Below are 19,085 nucleotides of genomic sequence, written 5' to 3' on the forward strand. Positions count from 1 at the left end.
CAAACGAAGATTTGTTTCAATATGAGCTGTGTTTGTATTTACAGAACAATCAGTTAGACAGCACAGTTCCTAAGTCCCTCCTCCTCCCCCCCCCCCCCCATTTTCTGGACAGCATCATCATTTCATCTCCATTAAATAACAGGTTCACATCTGGGGTAACTCTGACTCAGCTGCTTGGCAGACTTGCTTTATTTTCACTGGGTTTGCAGCACAGGGATTTGTGGATCAAATCCTTGTGAGCAGTCACCAGGGAACATTGTTGGGATCTCTGACCCCATCTGTGCCAGTGCTGCTCCAGCCATTGTAGCTCTGGGATCTGGGGCTTCATCTCCCTGGATTCTTTGTACCCCTATTTCCTACCAGTGACAGTCAAGAGCTCTGTTATGGCCAAGACCTCAGTAGTCAGCAGAGGTGGTAAAAAATCATGAAGGCAGGAGGATATATTAGACTTAAAAGTCAAATAAGGTTTTGCAGACAAGGTAGTAATGCACCATATGTCATACAGAGTGAACAGTTCCTTTGAGCTTGGCTTTTATGCTCTTACAAAGGGCATTTTGAAAACATGTGTTACTTTCCTCTCTTTCTTTCCAATTGCCTACATTTGAGGATATATCCTTATCTCTAAATCACAAGCAATACTGAATGGGATACTATTTTGTTCTGTCATTTACTTCTCATTTGGTCCTGTCACATCCTATCTTTTGGCATTATGTATTTTCTTAGTGTTATGAGCATGTATGTGTCCTGTGCACAGGAGAGTGGGTGTCTGAAATGTGTTTGCAAGGATCTTGATAAAAAGCTTTAACAAATATAATTACCAGAGAGGCATGAGATCGCTGGTCATGGTAGATCTGAACACGGGCAGGTCATCTGTCTGCAGAGACATTAAGCACTGAAGAGGTCAGAATTGCCAGGTTTTTGATACACAGGAGGGAAACTACTTCTCATTTCAAGGAGTTAATAATGCTTGCAATTTAACCTGAACACCAGCAGTGGAATACCTTCAAGGATAGTGTTTCCCTTCATAGGCACAGTAAAGTTCTGGACCAGTTCTCTTCATTAATCACTTTCTTTTGTTCTTCTTTTCCAGCCAAAGCTTTTGGCCAAGGAGTTGCTTGACCTGGTTGCATCTCATTTCAACCTGAAGGAGAAGGAGTACTTTGGAATTGCATTCACTGATGAAACGTAAGTGTAAGAAATCAAAGACCACCACGGAAAATCTTGGTGGCTTTGTCCTAAGCAAAATGACTGACATAGAAGACCTGTGTATCCCAAAGTCTAGGGAGGCATGGGCCCCACCTCAGAGTCTGTCTTGTACTGCTTCCTATTCAGAGTGCTAGCGGCCTCTCGCAGCAACTAAGAATGGCCAGAGGTGTACAGAGGCAGTATCAATCCCTTCATGATTTCATGCTCAGAGTTGGTGTCATTTGGCCTTGGTAAAAGGTTAGCTTAAGCTAGCTCAAAATTATCAGATTGGCTGTTCAATTAAATTGTTAATCAGTTTATTCACTGAAGCAGGCTTAAAAGTAACATGAAATTATTCTGAGGAAATAAAAACAAACCAAAACCGGCCACACAAATTTAAAGCTACTCTGTTATTTCTGATGGTTTAGATAACAGATCCTTTAAAAAATGGAGAAATAAAGCGCAGGAAAGGATGGGATTACCAAATTTGACGTGAACAAAAATACTTTTTAAATATAAAATATCTGTTGTGGAAAGAATTTGACCATACCAAGAATCACAAATCAGCCTTATGACTGAGCTAAACCAAAGAACGGGACTGTCACACTGCAGTCTCCTTAGGTGATCTTGAACTCCAGCTCACAGAATTCTAATATTACCACAAAATTAAAAGTTTGGTCTCAAACAGGGCTTTTCTACCCCCTGTTTAAAAGCCAAATATAAAATTAGCACAGGAGAAACATTAAAGGTCTATCAAATGCTACTATTACTCCTACACTGTGACCTCTGAGTTCCTTCTACTGTTTCCCAAATGCCTGTAGCTAGACTTTCCACAACATATGGACTATGTCTTGCATGCACACCCACCATGTTTCTCCATGGTTTGCAGTAGGGGTTTTTAAAATACTAATCAGGAAGAGTCTTTCCCACACTTATGTTGTTTTAAAAAACCCAAGATTTTCAAGCCAACACTGTGTTCCCAGAGCAGCTGAGTTAGCAGTACTGCTGTCACGAGCCAGCTCCGCTCATGTGGCAGCAAAATGCAAATTATCTGCTGAAATAATGATTCAGGATCAGGTAATCAGAGGCTGCTGATTGCACAAACACATCCACATTCATCTCAGCACTGATCACCCCTTTAGAGACATATCTTTTGGCAAGCACCTGCATTGGGTAGCCTAAGGCCATCTCAGGACGAAGGTCCCAGGATGGAGAAATACTCAGCATCTGGCAGGTGCAGGAGTGGGAGCTGAATCACAGGAGATCTCAGAATTCATCCCATCTCACTGACAGGAGCAGCTCAGCCTTGTAGGAAATCTCCAACCTGCAACAAAGTAATGTGACTGATTCTTAAAGGAGGAACAGCAGGAGGCACTGAAAATTTTTGAAGCAGGAGGAAGAAACTGCTTCTCACCAAGGTGCTTTTTCTTACTGGGGAGAGCAAGTTATGCAGGGTGCAGGAAAGCCATCCAGGGAAGCCAGAGCAGAGTGAGAGATTAAAATGTTCCTTTAACAGTTCCAGCTGCCTGTTGAGGCAGTGCTTGAAGATGAACAGCAGATGCAGATAGATGTGCCCTGCCTGGACAAGCTTTCAAAGGGTGAGGTGATGGCATCTGCTCACTTGATCACCTCCTTAACCCATAGTCAAGATGGAGCAAGGTGCATTTTAGGAGATGCTTAGCCAACCAAGATAAAAGGTTTGGGGACACCATCATTAAGGCTAGTAAATGCAAACCAGAAACAGAGCAGTAAGTCCCAGCTGACATGATGTTTGATCTACAGCTCTTGTACTGCCCCATAGTGAATCTGACCTTCTGACCACTGAGACTTCTTCAATGCTGCAAAAATAACCTTGACAAAAGTATCTCTTCTTCACTTGTAAAAAACATTCCATAGATTTGGTACAAACAGCAATTATTTTATTTGACTGACCACAGCCAAAAAAAAGTTATTCTGGAGAGGATGGGCTGAGTCTTGGAAATAGGTGTCCTATGTCACTCAGAAAATAAACTGAGCTGTACCACAGGTCTTAACCTGCAATGTGAAATACAAAAAAAAATAAATCAAAAAGTAGGAAAACCAATCTCCTAATGTACATTTGCAGAGCACCTAGCACACAGAAAGAAAGCCTGTAGTTCTGAGACACAAGCCTTCAGGGATTTTCTTCTCTTCACTCTTTGCTGACTTTTCATGCAGCTTATGTGAAGGGACCTCATCATAGCCAGCTAAAATAGAACAAGCTTGGTTTATAAATGTACTCTGGGGTTGGCTAAATAGCAAGTTTAGAAAGACAAAAAGCCACTAACATATTAAATCAATTCTTCTGTTTAAGAGTATGAGCTCTATGGGAGTAATTTATTTAGAAATTATTTGGACTGGGGATTTCCATTCATTAGTTGTGCTCTATCATGACAACCTAAGAAGAAAATCAATAGCAACAACCTTTGCGTTGGCGACGTGATAGTTTCTTGTGATAATAGAGGGTCGTTACTGCAGTCAGCGTGACCAAAATTAGATTGTCAGGCTATTACGGAGGAGGCTTTCTATTTTAATGATCATAGGAACGTTTTATGGTGTGAGCTGTGAACGGCAGGAGAGCACAGGTCAAAAGGGCGTCCCTGTACGGCATGCGGGGCCAAGCTTCATGTGAAACCAGAACTATATTCTGGTAGACTAAGAGTGAAAAGGAATGGAGAAAGGACTTAATTTTTTCAGTTCAGCTCATTATGGATCTCCACTAACTGCCCTTTCCCTTGGCATCAGCTCTTTCACCATTCACTAAGAACAAGTGGTCAGGATTACACTTCTGTTCACTGCAGACAACCCATCTGGACCACAGGCAGTTTTCCACATCCTTCACTTGTCCTTAGACATGAGTCACCTGCTCCATGGACAGCTACCAACTTTTGTATCCCACAGCTCCTCCTTTCTCTAGGTCCAACCAAAAGCTTATCCAAAACCCTTTTGCTCCCAGAGGAGCAAATACATAGGATAAAAACTGCAAGACATTGAGGCCCACAACACTTGTGTTACACCTGGGCTAGAGACTGCACTAAAGTGATAAGGCAATGATCCTATGGCTGAGAGGGTGACAAAGGAAGAGCAGCGTATCACTCCTTCCTGGAATGCACTCTCATCTCTGGAAACTGAAGGGAAGCCTGTATCCACCCTGCAGCCATGTGGCAGAGCCACAATGAGGGACCAGGTGTCTCAAGTCCTTGTTGAACAGCCAGTCCAATGGAAGGTGCAGCTCTCAGAATAATGTTCTGCTCTGGTGTTAGACCAGGTCCTTTGTCACACAGTACATCACCTCACAGAGGCTGTATAGATAAATTCATACAGCTCCTTGATATTTGCAGCCCCTTCAGAAGTATTTCTGTTGAAGGATTAAGACCTTAAACAAGAAAATCTGTGAGCTTAAAGGGTGGGGGCATTGCTTCTGTCATGATTGATGGATAAGTAAAATAGTTTATAAGGTTTCTGGTTTGTGAATTGGTCTTTCTCAATGTCCATTCAATTCAGCATGAGTTTGACAGTGAAAAGGCCTGAGATGCTTTATTGGTCCAAATACCTTTATTACACAAATCAACATGGATCCACTTTTCAGGAAACTGGCCACTAACCAGTGAAGCTATGTAAACTGAACCACCTGGAGGCAAAAGAATTCATTGATGTACAACTCTTTATTGAAAGCCCTGATAAAATAAAACAGAACTACCGTAATGCAATCGACCATATGAACCCTGGGCACCAAAATCCATACCCAGTCTGTAACCTAAATAGACCTCATTTATTTTTCCAAAAGCAATTATTTCTTTGTTACTGACACACTAGTTTAACTGCAAATGTGAGTACAACAAACAAAGAACAATTACCTGGCTGCCAATGTTCTTCCTCCCTATAGGTCACCCCAAACTGTTTTTACCATGATTTGTGAATACAGTGAAATAAATAGCCAAATGGACAAATCAGTGATGATAATCAAGCAAAAGCTACTTTGCGTCTCTAAATCAAACCATGAAGAAAATCCAGCTAGACACGGGCACGTATGAATAGAATCCCAGTGCAAAATGCCTAAATTGGTCCATGTGAACTGTCAGGATTACTACACACCTCAGGATATATTGCCCATACTTTCCTCTGTCTTATATGGGGTTGTGCTCCATGAATAGTTCTGCTGAAGACAGGAAGACAGCTTCCAGAGCAAAGCATTTTGTGGTGTAACAGCACTGAAGTTTGGTTCCCTGATAGACCACATTCACCAGCAGATGCCAATGAATGTTCACCGCTGCTGTTCTCTACATGCCACACATGCCCACTTTAAAACAAGGAGTTAGGTGACAATGCGCAGCGCAGAGGTTCTGAGCAATGAAAGGTTGTAAGCGGTAATCGAATACAGTCAGCAGTTAGCATCTGGCAGTGATTTAAGTGACTTTCCTCTTCTGAAGGAGCTTGAGATGCAGATGAGAGGAATTCAGTGGCAATGAAACGTGTACACACAACTGTGTATGTGTGCACCATAAATGTGTCACCTGCTATGCATATGTACATGCATGTATTCTTTCTGTACTGATGATGTCAGCCAGCTTCTTTATTAAAATGTGGTGAGAATGAAAAGAACAAAGAAGAAATACCAGGAAGTTACATGTAGCTCTGTGCACCATGGCTTCTCAACTCTTCCTTGTACAGGTTAGGCAAACCCAGACATTTCTGTTGAATAAACATAGAAGTAGACAGTAAGCCCATTGTCAACAAATCAGTTGCGGTGGGAACTGGTGTGTAATGCCATCAGCTGCTGGTGGTTGCTACTTTGGTGATACAAATGCAGCTGGACAGCTTCAGGATAGGATGTAAGGCTTAGTGTGGCTTTTCCTCACTGTGACAGTGTTTTGTACATTGGCTTATATAGTTAAATGCTTGGTTTTTACTTTGACTAGGAATTGGTGAGCATGTCTAGTTTCAATCTTCATGCATACAGTGGCCTTCACAGTTAATTGCAGCCTCCCTGAACCCTATTAAACAAAACAGAAATGTTCAGGACAAACAAACCAGGAAAAATGACTGATTTCAAGAAGGGGAATGCAGTGAGCAATGTGGACACCTCAAATTTTTGGGCTGAGAATCTTTCAACATGGTAAAGACAAGGGGTAATGGGTACAGCTTGCTACTGGGGAGATTCAGACTGGATGCCAGAAAAAAAATATTTCAACATTTGAACTGCCACACATGTCCAGCTACACAGCTTCCTGACAACAAGACCAGTTTACCCATATACTCAGCCCCATCAATGTGGTCATCTTTCCTCATGATCCCAGGCAGAATCACTGCACAGTACTGTCCTAGGCTGGGCAGACTTGCCCTCAGGCCAATTACTGCAATAGGGACATATGAAATTACTAGTTTGGCTTGAAAATCTGCAGTATGCCACCTGTTTCCAGTAGCCATGCTGCTGGTAAGTCTGTACCCCTAACACACAATTTGGGCTACTCTTTACCTAGAGAGAAAAAAAAAATAGGAAAAAAAAAAAGTGTAAAAAATTTACCTAGGGAAAAAAAAAAAAACAACTAATGAAAAGTTGAAATATTTTGGAGAGAAAACACATAGATATCTGGAGAAGGGGACAAAAAAGGGTTTGATCCTTTTTGTACACTAAAAGATGTCCAGGATGAGTTTGAAATGTCCCCAGCTCCACATGTCACTTACATCTAGTTGAGATTCTTGCAAAATAAATGCAAAGGCTGCTTAAGCTGAATGTCTGACTTCTATATGGCAAAATTTGAGGTGAGTTAGCCTCTTAATAAATGTCTGGTCCTGAGCACAGTGCAGCGAGGAGTGGTGCTCACAAGTAATTTTGAATCCCTTAGAGCAAAGCAGCACACTGTGCTGAGGTGAGCACACACAATATCCCAGCCGGTCTCTAAGGCAGCCTGCAGCTGCCTGGGCTTGAAGGTCCCAGAGGAGCCCATGCTTTTCTACATCTAAATAACCCAGGGCAGCTGTGCAGAAATTCAAACTGAACTCAGGTGATTCAAAGCCTCCTGAAATTTTGCCCTTTATTTATTTTTCTAGAAAAGATGGGGTGAGTGAGCTACAAACCCAGTTAAACTGCTGTAGAGGTGATGCTTACATTCTAAAGGGGCTTCTCAGTTGCCCAAAGCACACATGATGCTAAGGGGAAACAGGCAGACCCCTGTGAAAGCTGAGTGTGTTTGCTGACAGGGTATATTGTGAAGGCTTGTGGGAATTCTAGAAGTGAATTTGATACTTTTGACACTTTTTTTTTAAACAAGCCTTTTTTTTTTCTTTTTATTTCCCTTTTCATTTTCAGTGGAATGAAGAGCTGTTATTGAGGATTAGCATAAGCTAGAAAATAGGCACTGGAATAGATCTCAGGACATCTGAATTCCATTTCCTGTTTTATTTGCTGCAAGAGTCTCCCCCAAAAGACTTACATTCTCTCTCTCCTCTTGCTCGTCTAGACAGCAGAGTGCTGAAGGCAAGGGCTGCCTCTTCTTCTGGGTGAAATCTGGTCTGACTGAAATCAACAGCAAAATGTTCACAGGATGCAGCCCTAGCATTACTAAAGGCAATAGCAAAATTCCTGCTGAATTCAGTAGGTCCTGAATTTTACCCTATGGTGTTTCCACAGTGCCTAATTTAACAGGGCCTTTATCTCAGCTGGGGAGTGAGATGCCCCAGTAATACAAATAATGGTATTTATAAAATACCTCTCTCACATACACAGCACTCGACAATGTGGGGAATGTGACAAAGAACAGAGCTTCTTCTGCCCAGGAAAGCTTCCAGCAGCAAGGCACAAATGGATAAATTATGGGAGAAAATAGCAGAGATAGGTACCATCCAGGCTAAAGAAAAGCAGCATGTGGTAATTGGAACTGGAACGCTTCATGGAGCAGCTGTTTTTCAGGAGCTCTCTGAAGGAAGAAAAACGAAGGCTAGGCAAACCTAGAGAGGTTATTGCAGGCCTGTGGGTGGTAAATAAACTGTCTGAGGCTGCAGAGTCAGGTTTAGCCTTGAGTGAAATATTGCAGGTGTTGTGGAAACTCTTAACAATGAGGACTTCTAATGAAAATCTTGACAGACTTTTAATGATATGACTGCTCCAGGGGTTTGTAATAAAAAGGTGAAGCTCATAACATTTTGGGCTGTCCTGTCTGCTCGGTGCTGCCAGCTTTCACCCTGACAGATTGAACTTTAGCAGTTCGATTCCCAGACTGAAACATTGCTCTTCAAACATTTATTGTGTGGCTTTCAAATACCATGCAATAGCTGAGGGCAAATAGCACGAGCTTCAGTTCATCTTTTGAAACACTTCAGACCTCATTGCCATGAGTAGTAAGAAGCCTCTTTGGTGCCAGGCTCAAAACTGTCTCTTCTCTTGGCAGGGGACACCTGAACTGGCTTCAGCTGGACCGCCGAGTGCTGGAACATGACTTCCCCAAGAAGTCAGGACCGGTCATTTTGTACTTCTGTGTCAGGTAAGTGCATGACGGCAAGGCCTTCCCATGGGATACAGCTTCTGTAGTGGCCAAGAACTGAGATTGTTGGTTTCTCCCACTGTAGGAACACCTGTAGACAAACAAAAACTTTTACAGAGGTTTCTTTTGAGCTCTTTACCTTTGAAAATTCATCTTGCCCAAGTGTAAATAAGTAGTAATCACACTAACACCCACAGCTGCCCACAGAGAAACCTTGTATGAGGACAAGATCAGATGTTAAAATCTTTAAATTTTTATTGGTGGGTTTTGAACTCCTTTGTTCTGGCTGCAGAACAAAGTCCTCTTTCTGCCAGAATAACCAACCTGAGCCAGCCACCTGGAGCTTTCTTGCTGGTGAGCCTTCCATTTCCATTGGATTGTGCCCAGGATATGCATTATGTCAGGGACCAAATCAATCCCTGTTTAGCTGTGCCCTCTTTGCCTTCTGGATTCAACCACATAATGGTCTAATGAATCACCCAAAACCAGCAAATGGCATTTCTGGACTGGACCAGTCTAGGAGGGATTTAACAAAGGTTATGCCAGCTTGGGAGAATTGCTCTTCGTGTGGGAATTTTGCAAGGAGCTGTTAGTGTTTTGAAGCTGACAGAAGATGGCAGTGCTCTTGTATACACAGCATCTTTGCTTCCAAGGGAGACATATTCTGAGAAGAAAAATTTGATCTTGCAGCTTTAAAACATCCAGAGAGAGTTTGGGGGGTTGGATGCCATATGTACAAAATTAGGTTGAGGGTTTTGACTTACTTTTAATGGATAGCTCATGTCTACAACTAGCCGGTGCAGTGTTACTGTGTCTTTTTCTGTTAGCCTTTCCACTTCAGTGTTATATTACATCTGACATCACTCTCCTTCATGTCATAGTACCCACATAAAAATGAAGACCTACTTTTGAGTTTCCTCCCCCAAGTGAAGCTTTTTTCCCCCACATAGTGATTGTCATTCATTTAACTTCAATTACAAGGGAGGCTTCTCAAGAGAAGGGGCTCTTTGTTCTGTGATGTCCCTATATTTAGTGGTGGGAATATCTTAGGACACATCAAAACTGCACAAAGCCCCATGACTCCAGAACAGGCCTGCTTTCTCTCCCAAAAGAAGAGCTTAGTCTACATTTTGGGTGCCCCAGACCACATGGGTAGATCCAGAGCTGAACATTTCCAGTGTATATGATTTAGAGTCACCTGCACTTAGAACTACACAAAATGGTTGGTGCTCCTGCAAAAGTGTTAGACTTTTTTAACGAGAAGGCCACAAAACTTATCAACCAAACTCATAATAAACACAGCAGCCCGGTTATCAATCATTTGGCCTATGGGCCATATTAAGGAGTCTGTGCTAAAGCAGGGATCCCACAGAAAGCAAGGAAATCTCTGACTGAGCAAGGGTTGAGTGTAGATTTTAGCAGTGGAACTGCTAATTTTGTGAAAGTCAGTGCTACTGAGCCACTCTCATATTCATTTCAAAGACCACTCAGTAAGCATAACCATTGCCATCTGCATTGTTTTATGGAAGTTGGCAGCACAGTGGAGACAAGTCATTCTAGCAGGATCTTAGCCAAGGACTATGGATCCATAAAACAGTTAGTAAATAATTGACCTCTCCTGTTCTAGAATCGTAATCCATAAGGGAAATCCATAGAGGAAAAGCCATTGTTCAGTATCTGTGAGTGAGTGTATGAAAACCAAACCTACCATGGCTTGTACTGGGTTTTGTGGTGGTAATGAATGGATTGTCACACTGAGTTACAATTTGAAGGGGACTCAAAAGCCAGGTGCCTCAAAGAGTTAGGAATGGGAATTAATTTACCATGGCTTTTCTACTGGATTTCTTCCTCTGTGGATGTCAGATGCTGGCAAGAAGTTGAAGAAGTTTCCCAGCACTTAAAGAGTTCCCATGTCCATCCCCAAATCTGATATGAGCAGAAGGCAATTGGAGAAGACATCGACTCCAACCAGCTGGCTGAAGTTGGAAAGGCCCCCACATGTCTGTTACCAGGGGTCTCAGCTCTGCTGTGGGAACTAAAGCAAGGGCTGAAAGAATGGTTGTGAAGAAACTCACAAATAAATGGGGTTTTATTTTGATAATCTTGGGGGTGCACAGCAGCTTGCAGAGCCATCCATACTATAAACAGAACATTCCCTCTCCCCTGCTTCCGTTAGATGGAAAGCAGAGATAACTGACATTGTACTGTGCCTAATTACAAACACTTTAATTAAGGGACTGTGTGCCCATGACATCTACTGCATCATTGGTAAAGCCTTGCTTATGTTTGCAGATGCCTCTCTTGCATTACCTCTCCCAAGCACTGCAGCTGAAAAAGCTTAGGGTGATGCTGGAAGTCCTAATTGGGGAGATAGTAACGCAAGTAACTGGATGTGCCAGATGTTCATTGCAGGGAAATCTGTTTACTCTATCAGGATTTAGTAATCATGTGGGGGTTTTCCCTCCAGTTGAAGCAATACACAATTTAACCACACTGGGTAACTATTGAAGGCATGAAGCTTCAGGCAAGAAGAGTAAATGGTTGTTTTTAAAGAGAAGAAGCTACAGAGGAACTATTTTCACCTTTTATGTGACCATGGAATTTGTTTTTACCCTTAACATGCCTGAAGCAATGTTGATGGGCAGCATGCCAGCTAAAGATTGTTGTAGATTTTAGATCACTCTAAAAGTACATTTAAAGGAAGCTTTTAAGCAAAGGCATCTTGGAAGAACTGAAAATAGGAAATTTCCTGAGCTTTGCAACATGAAATTCTCCTCCCTTATTTAAATCTCTGTAGTATTGTTGAAGCTCCATCTTTTGACACACATTTCCTACATGTTTGACATTGTTGAACATTGATGTCCAGTCTCTTTACTTTCTTCTGTAATCAAAGACTAAAACTTTCACAGCACTGTGTGAAAGAAGGAGGATTTTATAAGGCTGTTCTTAGCATTAGTTCAGATGAAGTTGCTTCTGGCCTTGTACACTTGAACAGATAACCAAAGCCTCTCTGTCTTCAGGTTGTCATCTAGCACTCCTCTGGAAGCTTTCCACCGAAAGCAACACAGGAATCTAGGAAGCAATCAGAACTGCTTAGGCAGCTGTGAACTGCCCCATGGCTATCATGCAATATTATTTCATGAGACTGCTAATGTCTGTTTCTATAGCTTTAAAGCCATACATGAAAGCAAAAGCCAGTGTCACGTGTCTTGCAGGGGAGGTGGGACCTCTGGCAACAGACTGGAAGCCATATTTGTTCTCATCCTAGAATTAGCTTCCCCGGGTGGCTTTCTAAAGCCCTGGCCACTTGGTTATTGGTGAAAGTCATTTCCTGCCTCAGAGGGTTTATAGTGCAGACAAACCAAGTCAGATCAAAGTCACAGCTAAAGTCCAGGAGACAAGGGTGAAAGAAGGAGAGATTGCTTGACTAGCTGATTTTACAGAGGTGTATTGAGATCAGAAGAGGATAGTGAAATTGCACCTCAAAACCAATGTGAGCTGCATGGCAAAGGACAGAGAAACCTAAGTAGAGTGTGGAGACACAGGCAGCAAGGAGGACAGCAGAAAACAGAGCTAGCAGAGGTTCAGATGAAAGTGGTTGTAATTTTGGCAGAGAAAGAAACATTTTGCTTTGACTCAGACAGGAGAAGGAAAGCAAAGTTACTCCCTTTGTGTAAATCTTTGGGTTGACAGAGAACCAGAGCATAGATATGCTGTTTGTTCATGGAAAGTTGGCCAGGCTTTGCAGTGAATTCTTATCCTCAAACAATAGCCTTGTGGGACTAGCAATCCTCAGCTAGGGAACCACCAGCATGGGTCTGAGCTCTTTATCTTCTGGGTGTTTGTCATGCTGTTAGCTTATATGAACAAGCTCAGCAAACAGAATTGACTTCACTGGGGGATCTTTTCCCAGGAATGAATGTATGTGTTCCCAGGGTAGCTCCACCAGCTAACCAGAGACAAGTCACTGTAGAAGTTGTCACGCTGAATCAGAACGTCTCTCATTTGGAAAAAAATGTGAAATAAATCCTCAATTGCTCAAATACATTGTGGGGCAGAATTTGTATCTATGGCCCAGCAGTATTCCCATAAAGGAATGCTTGTCTGGCATGTGTTCATATGTACTGGCTAGGCTGAAGTCAGCAAGCATGGGAGCCATGGGGGCTCAGGACTCTCGATGTTGAGGCCAGATATTTTGCCAGGTTACCAGTTACTACAGAACAAAATGCCCTTAAATAAGAGACCAGCTCTGAAACGCAGTGTAAAGCTCACTGCTTCCTTTAAGCTGAAGGAATTTAGCTCTGTGTGCACTGACGGTGGTCCAGGTCAAAGGCAGGTGGGACAGATGTCTGAGATGGGACTCACCATGCCAAACTTGAGGTGTCAGGGTTAATTAGTGCAGCTTCCCTGTATAACCACTGGAAAGAAATAGGCACTTTTCAGGAAAAATTCATCTGACATATTTCAGATGACTGCTTTGGAAGTTCTGTAAGCTGCAATCTAAAGTACCTGTGTTTCTTGACTGATCTCAGACCCCTACTCAGATGTAGTCATCCACATTGTAGCTGCTGCTTCTCACCTGATTAATCCCCTCTGTGTACATCAAGGGCAGCCTACAAATTCAGAATATTATTCCAAACAGGGCTGGCACAGCCAGGTTTGAAGAAGCATTTCCCATCTATAAGATTTTACCAACTACCTTGGACCATATTTCAGCTGCTAATGAGGCCTTATGCTATTTTAGTTTTCCAGACCTCCTTTGTAGCCAGTATTTAAACCTGTATTCCAAGACTGATGTCAAAAATAAAAGAAGCAGGAAACCATTTAGAAACAGCTGATCCTGAAAGGGAGACAGTGGTTGCTATTACAGATTGCTCATAGCACTAGATGGACCTTACAATTCGTCACTGAAATGTGTGGCTGCCTCCCACTGTAGCCAGAAGACATGCATGGGCCACAGATTGAGGGCACCCTGCTCCCATCTTCCCCAACACACGTGGCAATCCCAGCACACCATGGCTGTGTGTGTGATTCACTTCCACTTGGCTTCCTTCTCTCAGAGGAATTAGATTAGGGGTGGTGATGACAGCAACCTGCTGCACGAGAAATAGTGGAATAGAGCCACAGTAAATTAGCCAGAGCAATTTATTTGTCTCGCACATAATGGGCTGCTTCTCCATCCACAGCTCTCCCCTCCAGAGGGGAGTATGTGGTGTTCCGTTGCTTTGCTTCAGACAGGGAATGAGGAACCACCAGCTCCTGTTTCTCCTCTCTGAAGAGGATGAAGGATCAGCCCTGTCTCTGCCCTATAATATGAGACAAAGGTTTACAGGTACTGCAGAAAGATACCCAAGAAGATTATCAAATACATCCATTTTGCAGCCAGGAGAGAGGGAGAGAAATGGCAGAGCTTACTCCAACTTATGGAAATACTTCATCTCTACCTGCTAGCATGCAGGAGAAGGTGCTGGGGAAAAAATCATACACACACAAATTGCTCTGATCCTCTGCTTTTCCCTGGGCATCTGCTGGCCCATCTGCAAGGGGAGATGCAAGGGGCAGTGACAGACATGGCTTTGGCAAGGAGCTTGTTCATCCCAGAAGAGTTCAGGGAACTGCTCTGAGATACTTCAGGTGCTCTGTCCTCATCCTCCTGGCTAGTCATCTCTACTCTGAGCTACCTTTCAGCACTGCTGCCTCCCTCATCTGCTCTCCCTAGCACCATTGAACTGGTGAATCCTCGCACCAAGCTTGCAGGCAGTTGTCACATACAAGTGGAGACAAAGAGCTATCTCCTGCTCACAATATACCTCTACAGCTCCATCCACTGCTGGGATGCTGTAGAAACAATAGCAAAAAATCAGGATATCAAACCTACATAATCAACCCAGTCCAACCAAATTTCTTTGAGGGGTTCCCATGAGTTGCTCTGGTCTGGTAAAGCTGTGCCATAAGCCAGGTCTCTTTGTACAGCATGTGTTTTGCTGGTTGGTGCTCATCAGCTGTGTGTACGTGAAGCAGGGGTATCTCAAAATCCAGCAGCCCTGCAAACCCTCCTCCCAGCCAGCCTCAGTGTATAAATATAGCCACTCACACCATGTTTGTGCTGGAAGACAAGGCTCCCTGCAGACAATTTATTGCAGTCTTCTCAGGGTGGCCCCCTACTCTGTTCACCCCGGGGGAAAGTGTAATAAATTGCCTGTGGGGAGGCTTTTCTCCTCAGAGTCTCTTTAGAGAGATGAGAAACTTCTGTCCAGTCAGAAGATTTACTTGTGTGAAAACTGACCTTTGCTTGAGGAAGGGAACTAATGGGGCTCTGCTACTTAGCACACAGCTCTGAGCTAAGCCATCCATTACACACACATCTTAATAGCAGTCTGACTCTTGAGTCCCATAACATCATTTCTGTTTTCTGCTTAACTGAGAATATATTTGTTTAAGTGAGCTGTGTTTGGAGAAGGGGATAAGTTGTTTTTCCTTTCCAATCAGCTACCCGAGAGGGAAATAAAAAAGCAGCATTTAAAAAATTTGTTGATTTGAGCCACATTTTGAATGTGTTGATGCTGGCAGCATTGTCTTGTCTAATTTTGGGAAGCATTTAGACAGGATGATAGGTACCATACAGAAATAATGGATGCTGTCAGTGTAAGAATTGTACCTAATTTGGATCAAGCAGCAACAGCTATGTCAGTGCCTACACACAGATTCTCTGACTGGGTCAAAGTCATGCAGACATTGTTGCCATTTTCGTTGCAATTTGTGCATATCTACCTTACACCAGTGGGTGTGATTTGCTGTCACGAGTGAAGCAAGCAGAAAGGTCTGCTATCAGAGGTCCCATTACTGTGGTACTACTGAACAAAGGAGGTAGAGGGAGTGAGTAAACCCCATGCCAGATTTCACGGCCGATTTGTGTGCTGCTGACAACACGGTGGATTGGCTGAAGGGATGTCTGTTCCTCAGATGGTCCAAGATCTTCAGATCTACAAATACTGAGGGGTGGTGTTATGCAAGACAGTGCACTCAGCAAGTTACCTCTAATAGCCAAGATGTCACTCTGGCTAAGGATCAAAGAGCAATAATGAGCTGGGGTGGCTCTCAGGAGGGTGTGGGGAAATTGCCCTTGTGACTGAGGAAGAGGAGGGTAGGAAGATAGCATGTTTCTGTGATCCAGCCACTGTTCTCACCCTGCACCTTGAACAGATGCCACTCAAAGTCAAGAAGAGCTGCAACAAGCCTTTTTTGTACAAAGATGTACTTCTCTTGCAAGTCAAGCTCCACAGGACACTTCAGCTGTGGTGTGATTTGCTGAATATATGGCACTGGTTGATGGCTTGGTCAGGCCTGGTTCCCCACCAGGTATGATCACAAAGGGTCCATAGTACTGAGGTCAGTGCCTTTCCTGGTGAGGCTTGACGGTGTAATCAAACATCAGAGAGGAATGTGCCTGCATTATCATCTTGATTCCTTCCCCTTTGTATGATGATATTGAAGCATTTTGTGGTTTGAAAAGACTCCCAGGTGTACAGCCTGGAGCAGAGGAAGAGAGCTGGTGTGTGCATATTCCAAAGCAGATCCCTTAGAGTTTTGTACACGGAGAAGATAAGGCATAGGAATGAGCACAAGTCCCCAAAGCACAAGGTTTTCTAGGAGTTCAATGGGCCAACCTCTTGCAACCACTGGGGAAAAATGAATGGGTGGTGGGTGAAAGTGCAAAGAGCTTCAGAGTGAAGTACAGCTGGTAGGAAACAGAAAGGAACAGCCTCAGGTTCAACATCCACAGCATTTTTTGTTAGCTGCAATTCCCTCTGTTCCTGAGATCAGTCACCTCCAGTTTCATGGTTTCCTTGCAATGAGGTAAAAGTTGACAGAGGTCCTCTGCATACCAGTCCCAGGTGCTGGGTGAAAGAGGCCTGAACATGGCACTAGAGAAGAGGTCAGGACATGGGATCAGAATCAAAATGAATGCAGAAGGGGAGGCAAATGGAGCTTTTTAGCTGACTTCCATTCCTGGGTGATTACTTAACAGTCCAACTATTTAGCATGACCATTGTCTGCTTTAAGTGTCAGCACATAAAAGTGCACACCCATGACTATTAGCAGGTTGGAACATAAAAGGAGCTCTGCAGACTGAGCTGCTCAGAATACTCATTTAGCATGAGACACTGGACATAATGACATCTGCATTTAAGTCCATTAAACCGATGCATGTGATTTTTCTTCTCCTGGTTAGCAAATGGCCCCATATTTTTCACATTATCCTCTGAGGTTTTGAATGACATGGTGAGGGATAATGAGCCAGACCCCAGGATGGATGAGGCAGAAAAGGGGTATTCTCCTTTATCCAGTGCTTTGTAATAATGAAATTAGAGTCAGACCATCGACAGAGCCACTGAGGTCTACTGACATCTCTGCCCTGAATCCTAACCAGAATGGAGTCAACCATCTGGGAAGGACACGCAAGACACCTCTGCCCATCTCAATCCTTTTATCTTGCATCTGGATTTTCCACCTAGGGCAGGAGGAAATACTGGGGAAATGAAAATCCTTGGTGTCCCAATCACTGCCTGGCACTGCTCATCTCTGCTCTGACTGACCATTTCACACAGCACTGTACCAACACACCAGAGCCACACACATTGGCATGGCCTTTTCCCAGCTGCCTTCTGTGCCTCTGTGGCCACCCCACTACTGCCTTCCTCTAGAAACAAGACTCCTGAGGAGTGGGGCTTGATAGGACAGTAACAAGAGAGTGCTTTGCTATGCCCTGGCTCTCCAGATGGCAGAGGGACCCTTTGTGCTGCTCAAGCCTCCAGTTTCAATTTCTTGGTTTTTTTTCTGGTAGAGGCACTCCTCAAGAAGATGCTGTTACTTACTGAAGCCAAGTGCTGAACTATTTTTGAGGATCTTCCAAAGCCCTTTCAATATTTTCTTTTAATTTTATTCAAAGAAAAACACCATGACACCAGAATGGGAATTTTGGAGTGTTTCTCTCTGATGAAAAAAATGCTTTTGTTGTTGGATAAAAGCCTTTTGAACCAACCAGTTCCCACCAGAGTCAAACAACACAAGTAGGGTGAAATCACTGCCCCAGGATAGCTCTATACCTGAAGTAAGACAAAAAGAGCACAGTGAAGTATTTTTACTGGTCGTCAGCTTCTACTTGGAAATAAACACAGGGGCTTGTGTTGTCCAGTGCTAGGACAGCATTATTTCCACAGTCAGGAACTTGACTGCTCAGAGCCCGGTCCCTGCTATGTGATAGATGGCCAAGTTCAGGCTGACAGGATGTGTCCAGGGCTGTATACTAAAGGCCATGCTAAATGTTTTTTATTTGAAAATTTCTTTTCACTGTGTGGAAATTGAATGCACCACATAAAGAGTGGTCAGGCATTGGAATGGGCTGCCCAGGGATGTGGTTGAGTCACCAACCCTGAATGTGTTTAAAGGTTGTTTGGATGTGGTGCTTGGGGATATGGTTTAGGGGTGTAGAGTAGGGTTATAGGTTGGACTTGGTGATCCTGAGGGTCTTTCCAACCTGAATGTTTCTGTCATTCATTTCATCTCTCACTGTTCACACATGCACACCACCAGCTCAGGTGCTTTTGGAGGCCATTTCTCGGATAGTCTTGAGGCCTCCTATCCCCACTGAAAGGACAAAGCACAAGTGAATAAGCACCTTCCCAAAACTGCTGACTTTTGCCCATATGCACACTCGCAACTGGGTTCACATATGAAGCTAGCAGATGCAGCCAAGGGACTGACTCTCCATCTGCTGAAGAACCAGGTCCCAGCCAGGCATTTCTCCCTTCTGCAAGTCTGAGGCGAGCAAGTGTGCCATGCAAAGGAGAAAGTACAGTAGTGCCAGTTTCCCATCACCTAAGGATCAGGAATTTCCACAGCTACTTCTCACAGGCATCTGTGCTTGGTTGGATACGATGGGAATTGTTATTCATCACAGCATGAGAGGGCTTAAACTGTCTCAGAGCAAGTTGTCAGTTAACCAATGCTTAATAGAGAGCAATCTGATCAGTATGAGACAGGGCCTCACAACTAAAAAGCCTTAAACGTTTCAGATGCAGCAGCTTCTGAAGTCTTCCAAGGTACCTCTGCAGTACTCATTATTATTTTCCTGCTGCTGAGAGGGAGTAGTCAGAATATGCACTTTATGTTCATTACCCAGCATAGTATTCACTGGTCTATTTAATTAATGCTTAGAAAATGTACTTGATTAATTATAAGCTACTGGGGGTGGGGAGGCATGAGGAATGCAGAAGCAGATGAATAACACTGGCATATCTTCTAAAAATTAAAAAAATTACTTATTTGGTTTCTACAAAGTCGTCTTGCAGGCACCTAATTTTTCACAGCAACAGTTGCTGACTATCAAGGATCCTCTTG

The 19,085-nt window shown here is 43.4% G+C and overlaps 1 protein-coding gene across 5 annotated transcripts in view; it reads left to right on the forward strand.

The window, feature by feature from the left end:
• FRMD4A (FERM domain containing 4A) overlaps window positions 1-19,085 on the forward strand; it is a 306,449-nt gene that overhangs the window by 198,149 nt on the left and 89,215 nt on the right. For all 5 annotated transcript variants that reach the window (XM_068168119.1, XM_068168108.1, XM_068168113.1 and 2 more), the window contains exons 3-4: window positions 1,091-1,185; window positions 8,592-8,684. In XM_068168119.1, coding sequence (XP_068024220.1) covers window positions 1,091-1,185; window positions 8,592-8,684 — 188 coding nt within the window. The remainder of the gene's footprint in view (window positions 1-1,090; window positions 1,186-8,591; window positions 8,685-19,085) is intronic.

The sequence above is a fragment of the Melanerpes formicivorus genome, unplaced genomic scaffold (genome assembly GCF_026170545.1).
Source record: "Melanerpes formicivorus ecotype bairdi unplaced genomic scaffold, bMelFor1.0.p_v2 SCAF_3, whole genome shotgun sequence".
NCBI classification, from domain to species: domain Eukaryota; kingdom Metazoa; phylum Chordata; class Aves; order Piciformes; family Picidae; genus Melanerpes; species Melanerpes formicivorus.